Source organism: Talpa europaea (assembly GCF_964194135.1).
Source record: "Talpa europaea genome assembly, chromosome: 2".
Classification (NCBI taxonomy): domain Eukaryota; kingdom Metazoa; phylum Chordata; class Mammalia; order Eulipotyphla; family Talpidae; genus Talpa; species Talpa europaea.
Window position 1 is genome coordinate 15,104,552 of NC_140068.1, and position 23,961 is coordinate 15,128,512.

Consider the following 23,961-nt stretch of genomic DNA (forward strand, 5'->3'; position numbering starts at 1 on the left):
GCTAATTTTCACCTTTAGGAAAAGGTTAATCTGCCATTTCTCATGGCTATTAGTGGCGGGAACTGTGATGTGGAGTCCATGAATAGTCTTGTTTCCTGATCTTTTTTATCTTTTCCACACCCTCCTCCTGTAGATACCCTGTGGTGTTTTTTGCAAAGTGCTTGGATGCTCTTTCTGCCTGATGTACTCATATTGCCAGGGAGGCATCCTTTGATTGACAGCTGAGATGGAGCAAGTGGGCTCTGATTCACTTGCCTCAGTAGCTGTTATATCACAGGCCACGGTCTGACAGGTGAAACAAATGGTATAGTGTTGTGATGTGATTATCTGGAACCGCAAATCCAGATTCACTCAAATGCAGTGAATTGATTTTTTTTTTAAAGATTTATTTTATTTATTTTATGCATGTAAGAGCTGGGGTGTAGGCCAGAGGTGTGTGTGTTGGGGGTAGGGGGTGGTGGTGAAAGGATTCACCAGAGACAGAGTGAGGAGCAGAACAGGCAGATTGACTGAAGCACACTGCTGAGGGGAGCAGCGGGCGAGATAGGAAAGGTCTGCTGTGCCCTGTGGGTTAGCTCCCTGGCCAGGATTGAATTTGTGCTACAGTGGCTGTAGATAGCTTCATAGTGCTGAGACTTAACCCCTTGTGCCACCAGGGAGTAACCCCCACCCCGTAGTTAATTGAATTTTGACTTGCAGTCCAGTTTCCAGAATTCCAGCCACCTATTTCTTAAGACAGCAAAATTTTAATAGAATTAGCATGGATTTTATTTAAATTCCATCTTGTGGAGTCATAGCAAAATCCAAGTTAATAATTTTTTTTCCTACAAAAGTACATTCTTTTTTTTGATTTGTTTTATTTTTATATTCCCCATTTTTATATTCCACAATTGTACCCCCCTTATTTTGACCCCAAACCCTCCAAAAGTACATTCTTAATGTATATTAAATATTTGTCATGACTCAGAAGTAGATTTAGCTTTGACTTTTTAGAAGAAAATAAGCATTAAACACATGGACACACATTCTTGCAACTAGTCTCTCACAACAAATAGTTTTTCATTCCTCACTCTGTCTATGAATAATTTGTATTCTTGAAACTGTTTTTGGAGAAAGGCAAAAACTTGACTTTGCATGTACATGCACAGAGCTGAGCAAGTTCACATCTTCTCATATCTATATTTTTTACTGCTATTAATAGTTATTAACATATATAGATTGGGCTTCTCCTTCCTATTTATTGAGATCTACTAGGTTAGTGGTCCTGAAATATGGTCAAATCTGTGTGTATATGCTAGTATGCTAGTATGTATGTAAGCTTACATACACACATAGGTACATACCACAAAATCTGTTTAGTTTCTCAAAAAAACCAAAACAATACCAAAATTATGATTCAGGCCACTGAATCGAATGACTCACTCTAGAGCCAGTTTATAAGTATCTCTGGAGTACATCCTGGTAATAGACGTTTTCACGTAAGTACACCATGGGACTTGGATGCAAAGCCAAGCTTGGGAATTTTTGTCGTGGGTTGACTGAGTGTCAATAGCCATTTGATAGAATGGTTTTCCTTTGCCATTTCCAAATCTGTGGTGGAGCTACCCAAAATCTCTGAGATAACTCAGGATCAATAAATTAATTCTCTGGAAGTTTTACAGTGTAATTTACAATATAATTGCAAGCTTTATTTTTTTATTCCATTATTAAGTCTTTGAAGTGTGATACGTATTGCATTAAAACTACAGGGGATTTTTATTCCCTAAATTCTATATTTCAATAACTTGTTTCCATCCTAAAAATATCTCTTGATTTAAAAAATTGTTTAAAGTATCATTGACACCAAAAGAAGATTAAGACTAAGATGAGATGAATAAAAATTGATTTTTACTGTTGTCAAATTGCTCTCTTTTGAATAAATAAGTAAAAGTTTAATTGCTATTTAGAAAGTACATCATGCATCTTGTTATAACCAGGGTATCATGTAAGCAGAAATATATCACCTACTACTAGAGACACAGACTGAAATTGGATGGACATAAAAAGCTCTTTAGCTGTCAGAGTAAGCAGAATCCATTGATTTGTGTGTTTCCAGCAAGTCCAGGTTCTGTCTTCAAACCACACATAATGGTTCAGTACAATATATAAATTTTTTTCCTTCAATACAGTGCTTGTTTTCATAATTTGTCCTCAGTTATCTCTAGCATAGACCATCTTGATGAAAATGTCAGGTATTATTTTATACTCAGGCATTATTTTATATTTCTTAAATATGAACTCTGACTTCCAACATTTCTAGAGGAGGAATTAATTATGCTGTAAGGAAGTTGGAAATATTTGATTCAGAAACTCATGTTTATATGTGTGGGTATGGATTTCAAGGGCTCATTTCCATCAGAAACTTGGTGTGGGAAATATATATGTTAATGTACCAACTTTGGGACCATTTTGCTTTGATTTGTTCTTTGTCTCCTGAGGTTTCTAGGTAGTTTAAATACACTTGAAGGCCAGGAAGGAATATGATGGTAGAATAACATCTTGCAAGCAGTGTGTTGTGATTCTCTGTTTGGAATTCTGACTCTAGTTTGGGATTCTGATTTCTTATATTGCAGGCTCAAATGTCCTGATTGACCCTTTGGATATCTCTATGAACTATTCTTTTGTCCTTATGCAAGAATCTTGCATGCTACCATTTTTTTTTTATTACTAGCTAAACATTTCAATGCTCCTTACTCATAGAATATAGTATTTAAGAGAAATCTGGGTTATATGTGGAATTTAACTTGTGTGTCATGAGTTTTTAATTTTAATATTTTACTAGTCCACTTTACGATTTTGCTAATAAAAATCCATTCCTGTTCAATGGGTTTTATTTCTTGGTTATGTAACTTTTCCAGCTTAGGGTACTTGAGTATGCTTCATTAAACCTCATCGTACAGGTATTGTAGTCCAACACTGCCTCCTACTGGATTACTGGAGGAGGAATCTAGGGACGAATGTAAGAAGGGATGGAACATTCAGATAGAGGTTATGGCTCTCATTCAAGGACGAGAGAGAGAGAGAGAGAGAGAGAGAGAGAGAGAGAGAGAGAGAGAGAGAAAGAGAGAGAGAGCAGTGACCTAGAAGGTGTGAGTGTTTATTCTACCAAGACTGAATACTCAGCTAACAATGGCCAGATTAAGCACGTCCCTTGGACACTCTTTAATTAAGTATTCCTGCTAAAGGTCTTTCTCTTAGAATAGAGAATTCCCAATGGAGTAGCTGAGGATTCTCTGAGGTCAGGAATAAGGTGAAAAGACTTTTGTGTTTCATGTCCCTCTTTACAACACCATGAAGTCTTTCTTGGGTTTCTAGCCTTTCTCTTTATTTAAAATTTTATTGCCTTTATTTTTTTCCATCATAATCCTCAGTAAGTCACAAGAACATTTCTAGTAACCCATTAGATTAGAGCCCAAAAAGCAATAAATCATTTCTTTATCCTCTTCTGGAGGGTAAGTGGGACTCATGATTTAGACACAGTGCTAGACCTTGTGACTTATTTTCGTTGAGTATAGGTAATACCCATATTTGAGGATTAGTCAGTTGCTTTCCTATTAACATCAACATTGGAAAAAAACAAAAAAAAAACTCAAGTTAGATTTCATATAAAAATAGGGAGAATATTCTTTATTTTGCAGCATTCAAACAAAGGGTACACAGAACAATGAAAAATTAGTTCCATAACCATTACAAAACAAAGTAAATTATTAAATAAGTAAGTTACAGTAACTAGACCAAGACCCCACTTACATTTATTGTGCATCCACTAACATCAGTCCTATTCGAATACCCTAATTGTTATTACATAAAAGCACTTTTATTCAAACCAAGCAGATAATACCTTTATAAACTTTATGATTTTTCAACTGAAATATATTTGGCATATAACACTGTAAATTTAAGGCTATTGAACAGCAGGTTAAATTGATACATTTTTATACTATAATATGATTGCATTGTAGCAATTCACACATCTGTCACATCACTAAATATCCTTTCTTTCTAGTGATTGACATAACTAAGTTCCATCCTCTTAGCAAATTTGACATGATAAAACAATGTTGTCCATATTCACTATGCCTCTAATTAGTTCTCCAAGTCTTACTACTTGTTGCAAGTTTGTATCCTAAAGAGCTATCTGTCCTGTCCTTCTGGCCCCCTTCCCATGGTAACCACATTTTATTCTCTGTTTTTATGAGTCTGGCTTTTTTAGATTCCATGTAGAAGTGAACCACACAGTACTTGTCTTTTTCTGTCTGACTTATCTCATGGAGCATAATGTGCTCAAGGTCTATTGATGTTCTTATAAATGGCCAGATAGTGTCCTCGCTAATGACTGAGTGATAGTATTTATAAACATTAATTAATATATTATTACATATAGTATATTATTATACATAGCATATATAGTAGTATATAATATACACATACATATATCTCTCACATTTTTTTAAAGCTTTATTTATTTATTTATACAAGCACTGGGTACCGTCAGAAGCACAGGAGGGTGAGAGAATTCACCAGAGCCAGAGTGGGGAGCAGAACAGGCAGACTGACGAAGTACACTGCTGAGGGGAGCAGCGGGCGCAGCAGGAGAGGTCTGTGCAACATGTGGGACCCTTGCTGGCAGCCGGGGATCGAACTGGTGCTGCAGAGACTGCAGGCAGCTTCGCAGCCCAGCACTCAACCACTGCACCACCGGAGAGGCCTCACATCTTCTTTATTCATCTTTTAAGTCTTTGATAGGTCTGAGGTTGTTTCCATAACTAGACTATTGTGAATAATGCTACAGCTAACATGCATTTGCAGATATCACTTCAAGATTCTGTTTTCATTTCCTTTGAGTATATATCTAGAAGCGCAGTTGCTAGGTTATATGGTAGATGTAGTGTTAATTATTTGAAAAACCTCCATATTTTCTTCCACAATGGCTGAACCAATTTACACTCCTCCAGCAGTGTCCAGGTCCTCCATTTTCTCCATATCCTCACCAACACATTATCTCTTCTTGTTGACAAGAGACAAATCCATTATTTAATGGCATTTACTCATTATAAAATTCCTATGAATTAGTTATTTTTATATCCATTTAAAAGATAAGCACATCAAAGTCTCAGAGATGAAAAATAACTTGGCCTGATGCCAGACAATTATTACTAAGTGCTTTAAAAATATTGTGCTAGAATTGGCATGTGAACTCGACTTTTCTGGCTTGTGTCTAGTAACTTCCCACTATACACACTAATGATACTGCAGTGCTAATATTTGGGCCTTTGCTTCATTCTTTAGATCTCTTCATACACATACATAACATTATTTTGAAATATGGCACGGAATATCATATAATCATCAAAATGGCATAATGATGAGCCACAAACTCTGTGTCACATATGTTGGTCTAATTCCTGCTCCACACTCCCTTTCCCCCTATAAATAGTAGGAATGCTGTGCCACTGTAATTATCCTAAGCCAAGGCTTCTTATCTTTGGTACTATTGACACTTTGGATTAGAAAATTTTTTGTCGTGAGTAATGTGTGCACTGTAGCCACATTCCTCTGTCTGCTTCTTGCCAGTAGGTTCATCCAATGTGTCAATTAAAAAAGTCCCCATAGTCACTGCTAAATCTCCCTGGAAAACAAAATTGTCCCTGTTGAGTATGACTGCTCTCTATTCCATATGAAAGTAACTACATTAAAGTGTAGCCCTCTATTTAGTTTCTCTCCTGCATACTAGGGAGTTCAAGCAATGAATTACCTTGGTGTTATATAGTCAGAACTAGTCAGGCTACACTGTGGTAACCAACAGTGCCCAAATTGGTTGCCACAGCCATGAGCTTTCCAGGGAAGCTGTCTTTCTGAGTTGATTTAGCATTTCAGGTAACTCAAGACTCCCAGCAGCTCGGCATCCACATGTGCTTCCAGACAGAGAGAACATGGAGAAGCATATGTAAGGTCTCTGATACCTCTGGAAGTAACACAAGTTGATTCAGCTTACTTTTTTTTTTTTAAGATTTATTTATTTATACAAGCACTGGGTATAGTCAGAAGCGCAGGAGGGTGAGAGAATTCACCAGAGCCAGAGCAGGGAACAGAACAGGCAGACTGATGAAGTACACTACTGAGGGGAGCAGCGGGCGAAGCAGGAGAGGTCTGCGCGCCATGTGGGACCCTCGCCGGCGGCCGGGGAGCAGTTGGGGATCAAACCGGCACTGCAGAGGCTGCGGACACATTTGCAACCCAGCGCTCAACCACTGCGCCGCCAGGGGAGGCCCATCAGCTTACTTTTTGACAAGAGCAAATAAAATGGCTGTGACTAACTTTGAGGTGAGAGGAAGTTGAGTTCTTTGTGCTGGACAGGGGTGATGTGGAGAACCAGTGATCATCCGTGATGTCTGCATTGTTATCTGATAACGTGCCCACACGCCCTATATGGGACCTGCAATGTTCTATGTGACATTGTTAGTGTGCAGGATGAGAGGTACCCAGGGACCCCCAAATCTGCACACTGTAAAAAGTTTCTGCCACCTACCACATAAAGACAAAGCATACTCTTAGTGTGAAAGAATATTAATAGGATAGTGTGCATAGCAAGAGAAGAGAAGAAAGAATAATAGTTTCCTAAAGAAACACCCAAAGTTTCCCATCCCCTCCTGAGTAAATGCCCAGCCAAAAAGGGTTGACCCAAAGTGGGGCCACTGAGGCCCAAAAGCTTCTCCCAAGTCTTGAGGCACCTTCTGGTGGGGACCTATAGGAAAGGGGCGAAAGGGACCAGGCAAGTCTGGGGTAAAAGGAGCAAAATCAAAGTGAAAATCAAGGTAATGGGTTTCTCCCCTATGTCTCTTCTGAGAGTCTCTACCTGTCTCTACTCCATGTGTCTCCTTCCATGTCCCCCAAGTCCCTGGTGCAAGTCCAAAGCGCAGAAGCAAGTGGGTCTTCTTCATGTGTCTCTGCTTCCCATGTCCCCGCCAGTCTTCTCCTGAAACCCTGCTTCCCAGTCCCTCCAGCTTCTCCTCCTGGCTCAGCTCCATCCTAGGTGGAGGTAGGTAGGGCCAGAACCTGGAACCACCCCATTTTATGGAGATTACACAGTTACAACACAATTCAAATAAAATTTGAATAATAATACCCATTAGTTCTTGAGATAATGTACAGATGTGAAAATAACTATTGAACAAAACAATATATACCATATACAATAGATTATTATGAAATGCATTAATTTACATATTTATTTAGAAATATTTACATTTTATGCTTTTAAGTTTCCAATTAAAGAGTGTGGCGGGCCTCCCTGGTGGTGCAAGGGGTTAAGTACTGCTCTATGAAGCAACCACAGCCTCTGCAGCACGAGTTCAATCCCTGGCCGGCCAGGGAGAAACCCACATGGCGCAGCAGACCTCTCCTGACTCACCTGCTACTCCCCTCAGCAGTGTACTTTGGTCAGTCTGCCTGTTCTGCTCCCCACTCTGTCTCTGGTGAATCCTCTCACCCCCCACACCTCTGGCCTGTGCCCCAGCTCTTATATGCATAAATAATCTTTTTTTTTTAAAGAGTGTGGTATGTCTATTTGTTGTTGTTGTTTTTTTCATAATGTTTCCATTAAAATTTCAGGGTTCTTTCTGGTTAGATGTATTCTTAGATGCTTTATAGTTTTGTTATTTTTGAATGATATCTACCCCTCTGCCTCCCCCACCCCCATACATGCCCACGTACACTTCGCTTTTCTCTGGCTAAGGTGAAAAGGTATTTGATGTTTGTATATTTCCCCCATCCAGATAGCTTAGTCTTAATACTTTGAATACTTTGCATAGCTTTTGCAATTGAATCTTTAGGGATTTGGCTTCTAAACCAGCAGGATCAATATTACCTAGAAACTCATTAGAAATATAAATTCTTGGACTTTCCATCCAGATTTCTTCTTATCTTGTATCATTAGAGGAAACATGTAGAGCTGTGCTGAGTACTAATGGAAATAATCTTGACTTTGATTTTACTTGAAAGAAGTTTGTGGCATGTCAGTTGCTGGTATTCAGCATGTTACAAAGGTCTCATACTACTTAAATTTTTATATAGAATTTTTAACAGGAATGACTGTGGGATTTTAGCAAATGTTTTCCAGAATGTACTGATATCATCATGAGAATTTTGCCTTTAATTTGTTATCATTTGAAATATATGTTGATGACTTCTTTAATGTTGAATGATGTTGAACCATACATTAATTGAAAAAAGAAAACTGTTATATTGTGAGACTTAGTTTGCTTATACTTCTTTCCTGTCATTCTTGTTAACCGGATTATTTATTTTCCCCAAAACATTACCCACATTATTTTCTTTCAATAATAATACTGGTTCTCATATTGTGGCTATATCTTCTTCTGTGCCAGATTTAAAGGTTAATTGCATTTTAATACTATATGTTTTATGCATCTCTTCAGACCTCAAATTATCACAACAATAATAGTTGACTCCATGTGTTCTTATTAGAATTCTACCAAATATCTGGCTAGGCAGCTGCCCTCGCCAAGTGGAACATGTAACCATCAAATTGAAGCATGAATTGGGGATTACAGCTGTAATGAATTTCCAGACCGAATGGGATATCGTACAGAATTCCTCTGGCTGTAACCGCTACCCAGAACCCATGACTCCGGACACTATGATTAAGCTCTATAAGGAAGAAGGCTTGGTCTACATCTGGATGCCGACACCAGACATGAGCACTGAAGGTGAGTGAGAAGAACCTGTTTGGCTCCTTGCTGAGTGTGTTCCAGCGAAGTCCTTGCTGTTTGCCTGCCTGGCTCTATCTATCTATCTATCTATCTATCTAGTCTACCTACCATCTCCCATCCCCCTCCCTCCTTTCTACAATCAAAAGACTGAAATATAAATGATAGAAGTGGAATAAAAAATGCTTTAGGTTTAATATGTCTAATATATATTTTTGACACCTCGACTGAGATTCTGTTCAACTTTGATTTGTTTACTCAAGAATATATTTATTGTGTATCTACTGTGTGTGTGGCATTGGTCTGGAAGCTGGGAGTAGAACAATGCCAAAAAGCAGAACAACTGTATGTTCCTCTTGGAGCATATAGCCCTCCAGAAAACACAAATAGTAATCAAATGGCTATAAACAGAAATTTTAAGCCATGATTTGTTTTGGTTAGAAAGATGCATAACATTGCTGAGAGCACGTGCAGGCAAACTCAGCCTAGGAAGGAAGGTCAGGGAAGATTTTCTTGGGAAGTAATGTTTGAGGTAAGATGTGAAGAGGGGGTGGGGGTGGGGTGAGGTCAGCTCCTGGGCAGGGGGAACAGCTTGAGGAGACTCCCTTTTGTGTAAAGCAGGGAGTGTTGTTGGAATTGAAAGGCGGCCTAGCTGTTCCTGCTCAGGGGGTGAGGGAAGAGGGAAGAGGGTGTCACAGGCCGGGGCCACATTATGGACATAAGACCATCCTAAAGCCTGGAGAGGCAGGTGGAAGGGCAAGCGTTCGGGAGATGCCAAAATAACCTATTTTCCTCCCAAGTGCTCTTTGACTGCACTGTGGAGAATGGACTGGAGGGGAGCCCAGAACAGATTCGGAGAGCCCAGGTGGGCTGTAATAGTCACTGTAATAGTCGCTGAGCGCTCATGAGACAGGTAAGGCAGCTAGGGGTCGGAGGCCCACAGGGGGCCTGTTTATGCCCAGTACAGGCTGAGCTTGTCATTGTGAGGAGGGAGTATGGTGGGTGACGTGGGTGCTGTCCGGGCAACAGAGACAAATAAGGCATCATTTTGATCTAATTCGGTTAGACAAGTTCAAAACTAATTGCAGAACAGAGAAGCCTGTGATGAGAGGAGTGAGTCATGTGCTCGAGGAGGGCCTGGCGTGGGAGGAGTACTTTCTGTGCTACAGGTTACAGGAGAGGTTACAGGAGAGGTTACGAGAGGTTACAGGAGTGTCATGGCCTATGGGGTGAGCATAGCAGGTCGATGTGGGGGGAGGAAGTGCATGCCAGGTGGAGGAAACAGCATAGGTCAAAGTTCAGAGGAATTTTAAAGGAAAGATCTGTGTTGCAGCTGGTTCAAGAGTAGGGTTCAGGGAAGGAATGGAGATAAATGAAGCCAAGAGAACCAAGCTACACCAGTAGTATCAACCAGCTGTCAGCAGAGGGCAGCAGAGAGCCATGGCACAGGCTGCGGGAATCTGGTGGTTACCATTCTGGGGGAGAGGTGGCAGGAAACGCTTTTATCATCACCCTCTTACCCCCAAAGTTCATTATGCACTCACTCATTTAATTTCCACAATACTCAGGGCAGATGTTACGGTTGTCCCCATTTTGCAGAGGATGGTACCCATGCACAAAAATCTCAGGTGGTCCTCCCTGCAGGCTGGACCTTACCTGTCACTGGGAATGAGGCACAGTTGTTTTTTTTCCCAAAGTGAGGATGGCTGGTCACTCCTCTTTGTAACACTGACCCCAAAATGCTTGATTTAGACATGAGCTCTGTCTTTTTTTCAAAGAAAACAAAAGGAAATTTTATTTACATAGAAGAATCTAGATCATGTTTGCCCTGTCCAGTTTGTTCCCCTGGTTTCAAAACAGAGAAGTCTGTTGGGACAGCGAACTTGTGGCTTCCAGAGTGTTTCGATTTCTGCTTCTGTGATTCAGGTTGTCTGGCATTGTTACCCTGCTGGAGTGATGTGAGCTGCTAACTATGGTGCTGGCAGTGACTGCCTTGTGAGGAGGGGTTTGCCTGATAGTCTGGGTATGTGCAGAAGCTGGAGGGGACGTACCATCCCCAGAAAACCCACTGCAGTTGTGTTGAAGCCTTTTGTGGGGTCACAGAGTGACCAGGCCCCAAGGTAAGGGTGGGACATCTCCCATGTGGAGGCACCAGGAATGACAGCAAAACGAAAGCGTCACCTCAAAAAAGATGAACTCTAACACTGAACACAGGGTGTCTTTGCTTCAGGATGACCCAGAAGAGTCATCAAAGGGTTAAAAGCCACAGGGGACTATTTGACCAATAAATCAATCTACATGGCTCACAATATTAGCACCATGAGCATATAGATGAATTCAGATGAATATTTTTAGAACCACAGAGCAAAATCCATCTGGAAGTGCTTGGAGCTGCCGCAGAACACTGTCAGAGTCGAGGAGGGAGACAGTTTGTTAGGCCCGACTGTCACCGCTGGTTGTCACAGACCCGTTACAATCAATGGTGCTATCGATCCGCACTGTTGTACATTTTGTCACAGGCAGTGGGGTTGGCTAGGCTTTTATCTTGCTCTTTTCTTTTTTAAAAAATTCTGTCTATGTCTTTCACCTGAGAAACCAAAAGCTCCCAAATGTAGCACTCACCTGGAAAGAGCAAATCTGCTCAGTGACATTCCATCTTCCCTCATGTTGGGGGTACTAAGGCCGTGCCTGACCTGTGTGGGTGCAGCGCCCTCCATAGCTAATGTCCTGTCCTCCTGCCTGAGTCCTCAGCCACCCCTTACTCACCACGGCCTCAGTTCTCCCTCTGACTCAACACTCTGAATTCAGCTCAGCCAGGAAGCAAAGTCATTGACTTTGGAGCCACACATCTGGGCCCAACGTTGTTACCACCCAGTAACTATGAGGGGGACAGCCTCATTCCTGCACTTGGAAAATAGGGGTGATAGGATTATGACTTTAGAATAGGATTATTGATGTGAAAGCACTTGGGAAAATCACAGAGTTGGGACTGTATTATTAGTCCCAGATCCTTGAGTTTCTACCAAAGGATAGTACAGGTAACATGGACCTTATCTTTATTATTTTGTAAAAGTGGAAAATTCTTTGCTCACATAATAGATTCAACTGCAAATTTGTCCCTGGAGTAAGAAAGGAAAGGGGTGTGTGTGTGTGTTGTGTGTGCAAGAGAGAGAGAAAGAGAGAGAGAGAGTTTGAGAGGGAGAGAAGTTGTATCAGGAATGATTTCTTCAGGGCCAATCTCAAGTAAACTCTAGCTACCCTTAGGGTCTTCCCCCAACCCCTTATTTCAGGCCTTAATATCTTAGGCTGCTGCCCCCACTGCTGTGTCTTTGTCTCCCTCTTCACAACCTCTGCTTGCTTATTGCATGCCTTTAGGAAACTAAATTACCCTGAGTTGGATTAGCCTGAGAAGTTGTGGACCAGAAGTTAGATTAGAGGGGTCTAGTAGTATCTTAGATCAAATTGATATTATGGGTTTGTTTTTTTTTTTGGTTTTTAGTTATGGATTTAACAAATGGTATTGAGCATCTACTGACAAGCACTGTTTTAACTCTAAAGTAAGCATCACAGAAGGTGGCGTGTACTGTTCAGCCTGCACAGGGTTTAAAATTTTCAACCAAATTGCCAATATTTAAAACATTTAAAATTTTGAATATTTCACATTAAAAAATTTGCATTTTCTATCTTACTTGAGATATTATTAAGAGTGGAAATGCCTTATCAAATTAAATTCTATATGGAAACTAAATATATAAAGCATAAAATTTAGGGATTCTGCTTTGACATCAGTTTTATTTTGTGAGCCCTAATCCTGGAGCTCCTCTTTTTCTTCCTGGGTGGGACTATCATGCCAGGTGAGTGGGGTGCAGAGAGAAACTGAGACTTCAGATTGACAGCCAGGGTGCCAATGACCTGGTAGGTTAGGAAGGGACACTGGCATAGTGGTGAAGACCAGAGGCTTTGGAGTTAGCTAGCTGGCTTTAGTGGCCATTAGGGAATAACCTTGGGCAAACCTCTGTGTCTCTCTCCCTCGGATAGAAATAAAGGGTAATAACAATAACAACCTCGTAGTTGTTCAGAGATGGCTGTAAATGAGCTATCGCATGCAAAGTGCTTAGGCATGTTAAGACTGTCAATAAATGATATCATGAAAGTAAGGTGATTTGCAGTCTCTGGATGTCGAAAGAAAGAAGGGCTGTAGCTGATGGGGGTGGGGTTGATTGCCACTTCCCTGGTGCCCCGTTATATTACTTATTTATTCTTTATATTATTTAAGTCTCTGTTCTCCTGTTCATACAGGATGACTGAGTGGTTCCAGGAGACCACACATGACCCTTCCTCCTGGAAAGGCCCTTTCCTCCCGGGTGAAACCTGTGTTTAAGCTGGAAGCCTCCTGGAGCTTTACATGGAAGCTGCCATTTTTCTTCCAGGAGTATGTGTCTGGAACCTTAAACTAGCACATATCCCTTTGCAACTTCCTTGTGTGTACCTATTGCAGAAGCTTTCCAAGATGCAAAGGAAAGAGGAGATGTTGTGTCATTTGGGCCTTGGTGCAGACCTTCTTCAGGGCGCCTCTGGCTAGAGCATGTTGGGAGAAGGAGTCCTGGTGGGTCTAGGTGAGCCCTGACTTGGCCAGGTCACCACACTGATGCTGACAGCAGCACACCAGGGCTGAGGCTCGACTCCTGCATGGCCCCTGTGGCCTGTTTGTGTATCAGGCATTTGAAAAAAACTCACACTAAAGACACTTATGTTTGTTTCCTGGCAAGGCACATGATAGCTGGAGCTGCATTGCTAACAGGGAACTGGGGCAGGAGCAAGAAGAACTTAAAGCTTCCCAGATCCATTCGTGGGCCTTCCGATCCCAGCCGGTACTTTTTTAAGTCCACAGCCTCCTGGTGGAACAAAAGCCCTGCACAGGCAGACCTCACTCCCAGCAGGCAGGTCACTCAAACATAGCTTAGAGGCCTGCATTCACTGCTCCCCCCACTCAAATTGTGGATCCACGGCTCACTTCTGTCCTTGAGATGCAGTGACACTACCCTCTGGTCCATGTGACGTCTGCACACCTTGTGGCTCCAGCGATATTTTACTGTCTCTGGGAGAGTCCATGAGCGAGTGACACTGTGGTAGGTGCTCCCAGCTGCAACCACAGTGCACGCTGAGACCCATCATGGAGACAGAAAGAGTTAAAGTCTGGGGCTCAGTTCAGACTCTGAGAAATCAAGGAACACATAGGAGCTGCTGTGTCTTCACATCAGAATCCCTGGGGACCAGGCAGGGAGCAGGGCTCGATGACAGGGGGCACTAGGAAGAGATGGACTCTGAGGATCTGCAGAGAGCCTGCTGCAAGGCTCCAGCTAGACACCTTTAAGCTGCTGTGTGGAGCCGGCAGCCTTGGACCTGTTAGTTAGAGGGGTTCACAGAACACCAGCAGCAAAAGCAGAAATTACCCTGGCAGATTCCACTTAGTTCTCTGCTCCTGTCACAGAGTGGGGTGAGCCACAGCAAAGGTGGAACCCCTCTGGATGTAGAGGTAACTAGAGGGTCTTCAGACCCCAGTGGGGTTGTTGGTACCACGTGTCCTAAGGTGTCCTAACCCACCTGAGTGCCTGGGTTGTGCTGGCTCCTTCAGCCCTTGCATTTTAGAGAAGAGAAGCAGAAACTTACTTGAGTGGCTCTCAAGGGAAAGTTCCAGGCTTCGGTGAAGATATTTACCGTGGTGACGGTGTGAAGGCTGGATAGGGCTGGTCCGTGTGGCCCCTGGAGGATCCTGTCAGGGTCCTTGTGTCCCTGTGTGGTTGAGAGCAGAGAGGAGCTAGAGACTGTCAAGTCACAGGCAGTGGTTCTAATCCAGTAGTCTCTGTAGTTCCCCTCCTTCTGCCCTTACTGAAGCAGTTTATGCTGACCCTCAACCCCACCCCAACTCCAGGTAATAGCTTTGCCCTGAGAACTTTGAGCAGATCTCCGGGGGTCCTGGAGTTTGGTTTGAGGGAGGACGAGGGAGGCTGAATCTGACAGGCCTCATGTCCCTTCACCCTCCGTGTGATGAGATTTGTGGGTCTAATGATCATGACCAATCATGAAGTGATAGTAACTATGTGGACAGTAACAGCTCTGAACCCTCTTCAATGCTCAGTGCATCGTGAGGGAATAAATAAGCCCTCGGTTACCCCATGTGTCTCAGCCACTAGGTTCGTTATATGGGACGCATGTTGAATGAAGTGAGAGGACTGCTTTCCAGCCATTCTGTTTCACATTCACCCGCAAGATGCTTTTGGATCCAGGTGACAAAACCTGTCAGTTCTCTTTGAAATCCTCTAACCATCCCTCAGATGCAAAAACCCTGTCTTTTTTTTAAATATTTTTTTCATCATTGTTCATTTTTAACAATGTTTGCTTCCCCCCACCCCCTCAGTTGCAGTCCCCAGAGAATTTACTTCAACCAGTGCACCCCTGCACCATCACCTCAGTCTTTTGAGGACCAGGCCAGGCCAGACTTTTCTGTGAGGGCAACCGCATGCAGAAGCTACTCAAAGGCACAGCAGGATGCAGGGCGGACTGGGAACTGACCCCTGGGGCCATGCTCTATCTACTTTATGGCTAGCGGGTTTGTTTTTTTTTTTTCTTTGTATACTTTTATTTATTTTATTTTTTTATAATAAATTTTATTTTTATATTCCCCATACAATTGCAACCCTCTTATTTTGACCCCAATCCCTCCCCTCCCTGCCCCCTATTCCCCATAGAGTGTCTCTGGTTCATAGATTTTTGTTGATTTTGATTTTCACTTTCTTATAGTTGTTCATTTTCCTGGTCCCTTATTTAAGTTTTCTAGATTCCTGCTATGAGTGAGACCATCTGGTAATTTTCTTTTTCTTTCTGGCTTATTTCGCTGAGCATGATCCCTTCCAGCGCCATCCATGTTGCTGCAAATTGCATGTGTTTATCTTTTTTGAATGCTGAGTAATATTCCATGGTATATAAACATCAATTCCAAAGAGCACCTGCACCCCTATGTTTATAGCAGCACTATTTACAATAGCTAAGCTTTGGAAACAACCCAAATGCCCAAAAACAGATGACTGGATCAAGAAGATGTGGCTAGCGGGTTTTGAAAGCGTCTCACGCTGTCCTTCAAATCCGAGGCACAGAGCCAATGCCAGGCTCCCCGGAGGGACCTGCTCTCCGGCTGGGGCCCAGCGCAGCTGCGGGCGGGCGACTCACGCGTGTGCAGGTGACTCACACGTGTGCTTGCTTCCCCGCAGGCCGCGTGCAGATGCTGCCACAGGCCGTGTGCCTGCTGCACGCGCTGCTGGAGCGCGGACACTCGGTCTACGTGCACTGCAACGCGGGCGTGGGCCGCTCCTCGGCCGCAGTGTGCGGCTGGCTGCGCTACGTGCGGGGCTGGCCGCTCCGCAAGGTGCAGTACTTCCTCATGGCCCGGAGGCCGGCCGCCTACATCGACGAGGACGCCTTGACCCGGGCGGAGGAAGACTTCTTCCAGAAATTTGGGAAGGTCCGCTCTTCCCTGGGCGGCGTGTAGGGGGCCATCTGCCTCCGGAGGGAGCCGGGGTGATGCGAGGCCAGCGACCCGCCACTGAGATTCTGCAGGAGCTGAAAAGACTGGTCTCCCCCAGACCCCTCTGGCATGGAGCTGGCTGCTGTTAGGCTTTGGTTGAGCTGCGCCTTTGAAATGTTGTGCAAAGGCAGTGGAGATTGACATGGGAGAAAAAGCTGGAGCCTGGAGCAGGCCTGGGGTCTGGCACCAGACAGAAGGCTAATGCTGGGCTCCTGCTGCCTGCAGGTGCCCGGCCCTTGCTCTGCAGCCGCGGCCTGCGCGGGCTTCCAGGTGCCCGGTTGCACTGTCTGGTGGTGTGATGGGGCAGAAGAGAGGAGGGGGTTTGTGTGGATTTCATCACGCGTGCGCTCGCACTTGCAGACATGCACACAGCTTTTCTGCTAAACTGAAAGGAAGTTGGAAAATGAGAACTGTCACTTGCTAAAGAAGGAAATGAGGGCAGAAGCCTGAACCCTGATGCAGCTAAGAGCTCGATATAATCAGAAAACGATGCTTTTTCTAGACTTTGCTCAGCACCGCGATTTGCAGTTGTGATCATGCTTTCCCAGGCGGCCTCTGCCTGACCACAGCCCCGAGCGGCTCAGAGGAGGGTTTTCTCTCTAGTTGTTGGCAGCTGAGGCGGGATGGGCAAAGATGCTGTTTCAGGCCAGGGCTAGTCGGGCGCAGTCCCTAACACAAGACTCCTTGACTCAGTGCTTTTTCGACTCAATTTGTTTTTCCAGCCAATCATGGTGAATTCAACTTCTCTCTTCTCAAAGTTGATACTCCTGCAGAGGTTCCTACGGTGAGAAATGAAGTGTTCCTGTCAGGTGTCAAAGATTTTTAAAAAGTAGATTGTGTCCCACCTAATTTGAAGGTGGTGGGTAGTCTCCTGGCCAGCTAAGTCATAGCTCATGGCTGCCCATATTATCAGAAGAGGGGACCCCACACACAATTGCTGCACAACCCAGGGATGATCCTCTTCAGCCCTGATACACCGCACAGCTACTCTAACTCTGGATGTGCACTTCACCCCCCCAGCTTCTGCAAAAATAGAGGTGAATGAGAGTTTGCCTTCCAAAAGCTCATAGCCTAGAAATAGCCCTGAGCGCAGTCAGGAGGGCAGGGCTGAACTGTGGATGATGTGCTGAACTAGGGAAGAGAGGGGATCGCCTGTTTTGGGCACTTAGGCGCTGGGTGCTTTACAGTCTTACCCAGTTTAAACCTCACAGGATATTGTGAGGAAGGTTTTATTTTCTCCATTGTATAAATGAAGAAACTAAGACTCACAGAGATTAAATCATCTGCCCAGACCAGATGGCAAATAAATAGATGAAATGAGTTACAAAGCTAACGTTGTTTGACTCCAAATCGGTACATTTCCTGTTAAAATACAATGCTTATTTATTTTTTGTTCCTTCTTTCCTTCCATAAATATTTATGGATAGAAATGAGAGGCTCTGATTTAGAAATTGTGGGGGATAGGAGACCACAAGCTGAGTTCTAGAGGCATTCAGAGGAGAGTGTCTTACAACTGTGGGACTCTGGGGACATGCCTTGGTTCTGGACAGAGAAGGCCGGCTAGAACACATATTTCCCTACAATTTTACAAATTTAGATTTATAAGCTAGGTTTGAATAATGTGAAGTCTAGCTCCCTTGCTAAAAATAACTGGAGAAAACTATTGTATTCAAGTAGCAGATTTATAGTAACAATGTGTTGTGTGAAATTTAATCTTAAGAATGGAATATTTCTCTGTGTGTGAATTTCCTCAAGGTCTAAGAAAGCCAACTATGTAATTTCTACAAAGACATTTTGGGATGAACTTTCTTTTTGCTGTTAGGCAAATCAGTAAATCAGTTAAAGCTATTAAGGAATGTTTGGAATACCCTTTCTTTCCTCAATAAGTGGACTGTCCAATGTATTTCAGAATCACCTGAAATTTTTGCTAAATAAAAGCATTAGAATTGACCTCTGTGTACAGAATTATTTTAAATGATATTCATCTTGTCTGAAATCCAGAAGAACAAACTCTGTTCCCTTATTTGTAAAGGGGGCAGCCAGCTAAGCTAAATTGTTTTTTCCTTGTCACTCTTGCTTCCTCATTAGCTGATCAAAATTGTCAGTTACAGGACAAAAGGATGTCAAGTGTGAGGACACCACAAAGAAGTAAGGGCGAAACCTCCAGAGTGTGTCAAAGAAAATCAGAACAGATATCGGGTCATTAGCTGCTTGTCACTGCCATTAACAAAGTTTCCAGTCACAGGTTTTTCAGAGAACAGGCTGATCAAATAGGGATGGAGGGATGTGCAGTGGCTTAATATAGAAAAAAAGAAAACCATATAATAAAGATGGGATGAAGACTAAAAAGGAAAGGTTGACAAGCTTCTCTCTCATGATAACAACAATAATGGCAGTATTAGTAAAAGGAAGAACAACCGTGCAAGAACTTCATTTTTTTTTCCTTCCCTAAAGCCTTCTTCCAAAAACTCCCAATTTTGCTAATGGAAATATACTTCAGTTGCTAAGTTTCTAAACCTGTCATTTTGAGCTCCTTTCTTTCTTTCAAACATCACTTTTGATCCATCAGGAAAGCTGTCATTTCTCCCATCAAAATATCTATAAACTATGTTTTCCTCCACTGAGCATCCATGGTCAGAATCGAGGTGACCACTAGAAAGGACTTCAGAAATAGCCATTTTCCTGGTCTCCTTGACTCTCTTCTTGCCCCTCTGCAGCTCCCGTCAATATCAAACCTCTCCCACTGTGGCCGGTGCACATCAGCTCATGCCACTCCTGTGCTCAAAACCACCAGGACTTGCCAGGCCTCTCGGGGTGGACGCGCTTCAGGTCCTGCTGACCCTGGCCCACTGCGCAGCCACACTGACCTTCTAGTTCTCTGAGTTTCCACATAGGCCCTAATTCAGGGCACTTTTGCTTGCTGCTGTCTCTGCCTGGATCTTGTTTCCCAAGCGTGCACATAGCTCATTCCCAGACCCTTTCCATGATTTCTTTCTGTTAAAAATCGCTGTGCCCCCCTCAGCCCACCCTTTTCTCATTCTCTGCTTTATTTTTTTCCATGGAACCATGCCTGGCCAAGGTGTTACAAAATTTGCTTGTTTGTTTCATTGTCTGTGTCTTCTCACTACATTGTAAACTTCATAGAGACAAAAACAATCACTGGCTCCTGAATTTATGCATTGGGTTTTCACATTTTAAAATTAAAATTCTCAAGCAGGAGTTTAAATGAAGGATACTTGAACGATGATTCGTATGACGATCAGTGCATACTTAAAAATGGATTAAATTCTTGTGTAATAAAATTTAAATTCAAAAATCAAATACAAAACACATTTAATTTTTCAAAATATTTATTTATTTATGGATACAAGAGCTGGGGCACACGCCAGAGATGCGGGGGGTGAGAGGATTCACCAGAGACAGAGTGGGGAACAGAACAGGCAGAATGACTGATATACACTGCTGAGGGGCGGGCCAGGAGAGGTCCGTTTCACCATGTGGGATGATCCCTGGCTGGCTGGGGATGGAACTTGTGCTGCAGAGGCTGCGGATTGCTTCATAGAGCAGTGCTTAACCCCTTGAGCCACCAGGGAGGCCCACAAAATGCATTTTAAACATTCTTTGGTGGAATGAGTAGCTATGTTTTTTTATATAAGATCATTCAAAGCTTGGTAAAAAGGTATTTCTGTGTTTCATTTTATCAGTGTTCCACTGCAAAGCTCTTTTTTTTTTAATCATCATCCAAACATGTCCATTTAATCTTTTTTTGTTTATCTTTGGTTCCTTTGCATTAATTTAATGTTGACCTAAAATATGTGTTTAGTAGCCATGATGGTAAGAAAGTACTAAACTCTGGATCTACTAGCTAGAGGATAAAATAGAGAGTCTACTTAAGAAACCATAGAATGTGGAAAGCTTTATGCTTAAATACGTTGTGGAAGTTATCAGTCAGCCCAAAGGATGGAAATCGTATAGCACAGTGGAAAGACAGCTGAAAGAGTAGTTGGAAATGGAAAATGTGGGACATTTCAAGTAAGAGACAGGATGAATTCTACCTCTCTAATTACACCAGCCACTACATCAATATCACTGGAGGCAATCCTGCTTGCATTCAGGGAATAAGATTTCTGCCATTTAGTACTTAAACTATAAGCAATTGGTATAAAATGATGAGGATAGCATCAGAATGGCATGGATTACAAAGGAGAAAATCAGAACAGGACAGTGAAAGACTAGAGAGCTGGATGGAGAACCTAAGAGATAATTGTCACTGACATACTTATCAACACTTGCGTCACTTTCTAGTGAGAGTAAACTCAGAATTCATTGAAGGAAATTTAGTTTGCTGCATATGATTGTTTAAAAAATGAAATATATATTTTATGCCATAGAGACCCTTACCATTGCCTTCTTACATCTAAATGACAAATCCAAAGATAAATTCATGGTCTAGACAATTTCCGTGAAGATTTTGTACCCACTGTGATAAAACAAGGTATCTACCATTTCTTTTTTGTAAAAAAAATATTTATTTCTGCATAAAAGAGCTGGAGTGTTGGCCAGAGATGTGGGGGTGTGTGTGTGAAAGGATTCACCAGAGACAGACTGGGGAGCAGAACAGGCAGATCCACTGAAATACACTGCTGAGGGGAGCAGTGGGCGAGACAGGAGAGGTCTGCCGTGCCATGTGGGTATCTCCCTGGCAGGGGATCAAACTCGTGCTGTAGAGGCTGCAGATTGCTTCATGGTGCTGAGACTTAACCCCTTGCATCACCAGGGAGGCCCCCATCTACCATTTCTTATAGAATGGTGTTCAGACAAAATTTATGCCTACCCATCATCTCAGTGGGATAAGCCATTTCTGTTTATTGTGTTTACTGATATATTTGGACATGCTATTCTTTGTTCTTTATTTCAGGGTGTTTCTGCTTTTTCATACCTTATTTTCTCCTTTCTTGTTTTCACTTTTGCCTTTTATTATTTCTTCCCTCTTACAAAGAAAGTGCTTTAACACTGACTTGTTGTGCAGTGGTCGTTTTCCCTGTCCATGTTCAGATGATTGCAGTTATAATTATGAGTTGTTTTGAGATACTTTCTCTTTTCCCATGAGTGCCTATATTTTCTCTTTAAGCTTGCTAGGAAAGGTAAAGAAGATATTGGTAAATCTGTGCACCTTATTCTTAGACTTATAATGACCACCCCATCCCATTTTTTTTTTCTTGTCTCGCCCAGCTTCTATCATAACTGAGACTATTAAGTCCAGCCACTGTCAAGGTTCCAATAGCCCATTTTTGCCCACCTCCTTGTAGTATTGCATCTCCTAATTGGGTGTTTTGAGCTTCAGATTTCTTTGTTTTAGCATATCCACACAATTCTTTCATTCTGCTGCTCTTGAAGTCTGTAACCTAGTGCATTTAACACCCTTAGGTGGGCACAGTAAATAGTGCTTAGCACTGCTCAAATATTATTTAAGTACTTCCTTGATCTTGCACTCAGATCTAAGATATATTTAAATCTAAAGAGGTATGTAAAGAAAGCACTTCATGAGTAACTTTTTTTCCTCTAAGTTAATGATTGGGGTAACTTATTCAATCAATTACTCTCAAAGGCTTCCTTTTATTCCCTTTTTAAAAGCACTTTAATAACTAGTTCTGTGTGTCCTACTAGGAATTAATGATATTAAAATATAGCAAACATCAGATGCAACATCATAAAGTGACAATCCTATAAAATGCTTGCATGCACATTCAACCCATCCTGTCCTCTTGCTGAACATTGCATTTATTCAGTCCCCCTTTTGATACTGAATTCTGGTCTGGCTACATGCCACTTGTGTGACTCGGTGGCAAGGGTTGGAGTGAGCAAAACAAAGGTTTCAGTACTCTGAGGAGATGGCTGGATGCCTGTCTCAATAAACCACCTCAAGCTCAGAGTCAGGGAGAGCGGAAGGAAGAGGGGGTGAGGGGTGAGCTTCTGTTGAATTGTACACTGCCAGTTTTCCTTGAGGTCACCTCTGGGCACCTCCAGCGTTGCAGCTGCTGGCCTGGGCTTGTCACCCCACTGTCAAGGTCTCGGTGGAGGTGTGTAAATAAAAACCTCAACGCATTTTTGTTGATTTCACGTCACTGCAAAAACGAATTAGTATAACAACTTTCGGCACTTTTTTTCCCCCAGGAATATTTGCTAGCAGGGGAGGAGAAACTAAGAAATCAGTGAAGCAGCTACTGCTTTCTAGAGTCTTTACCTCCAGGGGAGGGAGGTGTCTTGATCGGGGCACCTTCTTGTACTTTGGTCTGCTATCATTGGCTAATACTGATGGCCTTCGGGAAAGAACAGTCTGTGAAATCCATTGCTATGTGTATTAAAATTATTGTCAGTTGTGTTGTATTGCAGTTAGTGCGATCACAGATCACAGTGAGATGTCATGGAAGAAATTTCCTTCTGTCCAAGGAGTTACATTTATGTAACTCACTGTGATGACTGTGCTCGTAGGGGAGGGTTACATGGATGACAACAGAGATTGGAAAGAAAAGCACAGTTGTTATTTTCCTAAGCAATAAGAACATACTGTGTGCAACTGTGAAGTCTCCATAATTGATTGTTTTCCTCTACTTAGTTACAGTTATGATAAGGTAATAAAGTTTCTTGAACTGTTCTTCTTCTGCCTTGTATTTCTTGTTTTGCCTTGTATTTCTGCTCATTTTTTTTTACCCCAGTGCATCATCTTTCTTATGTAAGTTTTAAATTTTTCCCCACTTTTCTGTATTGTTTGATCTGTTATAAAATGTCACATTTCATTTCTTTTGGAACAAACAGAACAGGTGCCATGTTGAAGCACTTGCTTGTTACAGAGGCTGAATTATGAATGCTATTGATATCAATGTCAAAAAGAGGTGTACTTTTGTGAAATGTTATATTGTATCAGGGTAAAATTTTATCCTTTGGAAATGAAGATGCTCTAAAGATAGTTGTCCTATATCCTTCATCTCATAGACACAAATGTCAGAGAATGGTCTCAAATCTGCTGTCACCAGACCTGTGTATTGAATCGATTGATAGATGTATTCTCATGATTCAACAAGAAAGACCTAGAATGCAAGTCATCAACACAAGTTTCTTGTACTTCTAAAACTTTGCAGGTGGAAAAGCATGTTTTTGTTTTTCTCTAATCTAATAATTTGCTTACTTTCCATAGTTTCTCTTAAAATCAGTGGAGTAAATAAGCTGATGTGGCCACCTGTTCTTTCCCTCACGTGTCCTGTTGAGTAAAAGACAGCTGCAGGCCTCACAACTTAAAGATTGGGCAAAGCTAGGGACCTGTTATGTTTCAGATGTCTGAAATTTTTTCCAGAGAAAATTGCAAACTTGATAGCCATTATTGTTGTAGTGGCAGTGTTCCTTTTGAAATTAATACCAAGTATTAATTTCTTTTTTGGTTTATAGTATATTGTTTTCTCCAAGAGTCATCAAAATGTGTTAACTCCTTACTTAAAAAGATTTATATTTCTGTACACACAGAAGATTCTGGAGGTTTGTTAATATTTAAGCTTATGATTAGAAAGTAGAGCTGGCACTCTTTGGAAGGTATTGGATCATCACATATATAAGCCA

The 23,961-nt window shown here is 42.2% G+C and overlaps 1 protein-coding gene across 1 annotated transcript in view; it reads left to right on the forward strand.

Moving 5' to 3' along the window:
- The window catches only part of EPM2A (EPM2A glucan phosphatase, laforin), a gene marked incomplete at both ends in the record, with an annotated part of 73,073 nt that extends 56,759 nt beyond the window's left edge, over positions 1-16,314 (forward strand). The window contains 2 exons of the mRNA XM_084229066.1: positions 8,527-8,768; positions 16,037-16,314. Of these exons, the coding sequence (XP_084085192.1) occupies positions 8,527-8,768; positions 16,037-16,314 (520 nt within the window). The remainder of the gene's footprint in view (positions 1-8,526; positions 8,769-16,036) is intronic.
- Between the last annotated feature and the right edge of the window lie 7,647 nt (positions 16,315-23,961).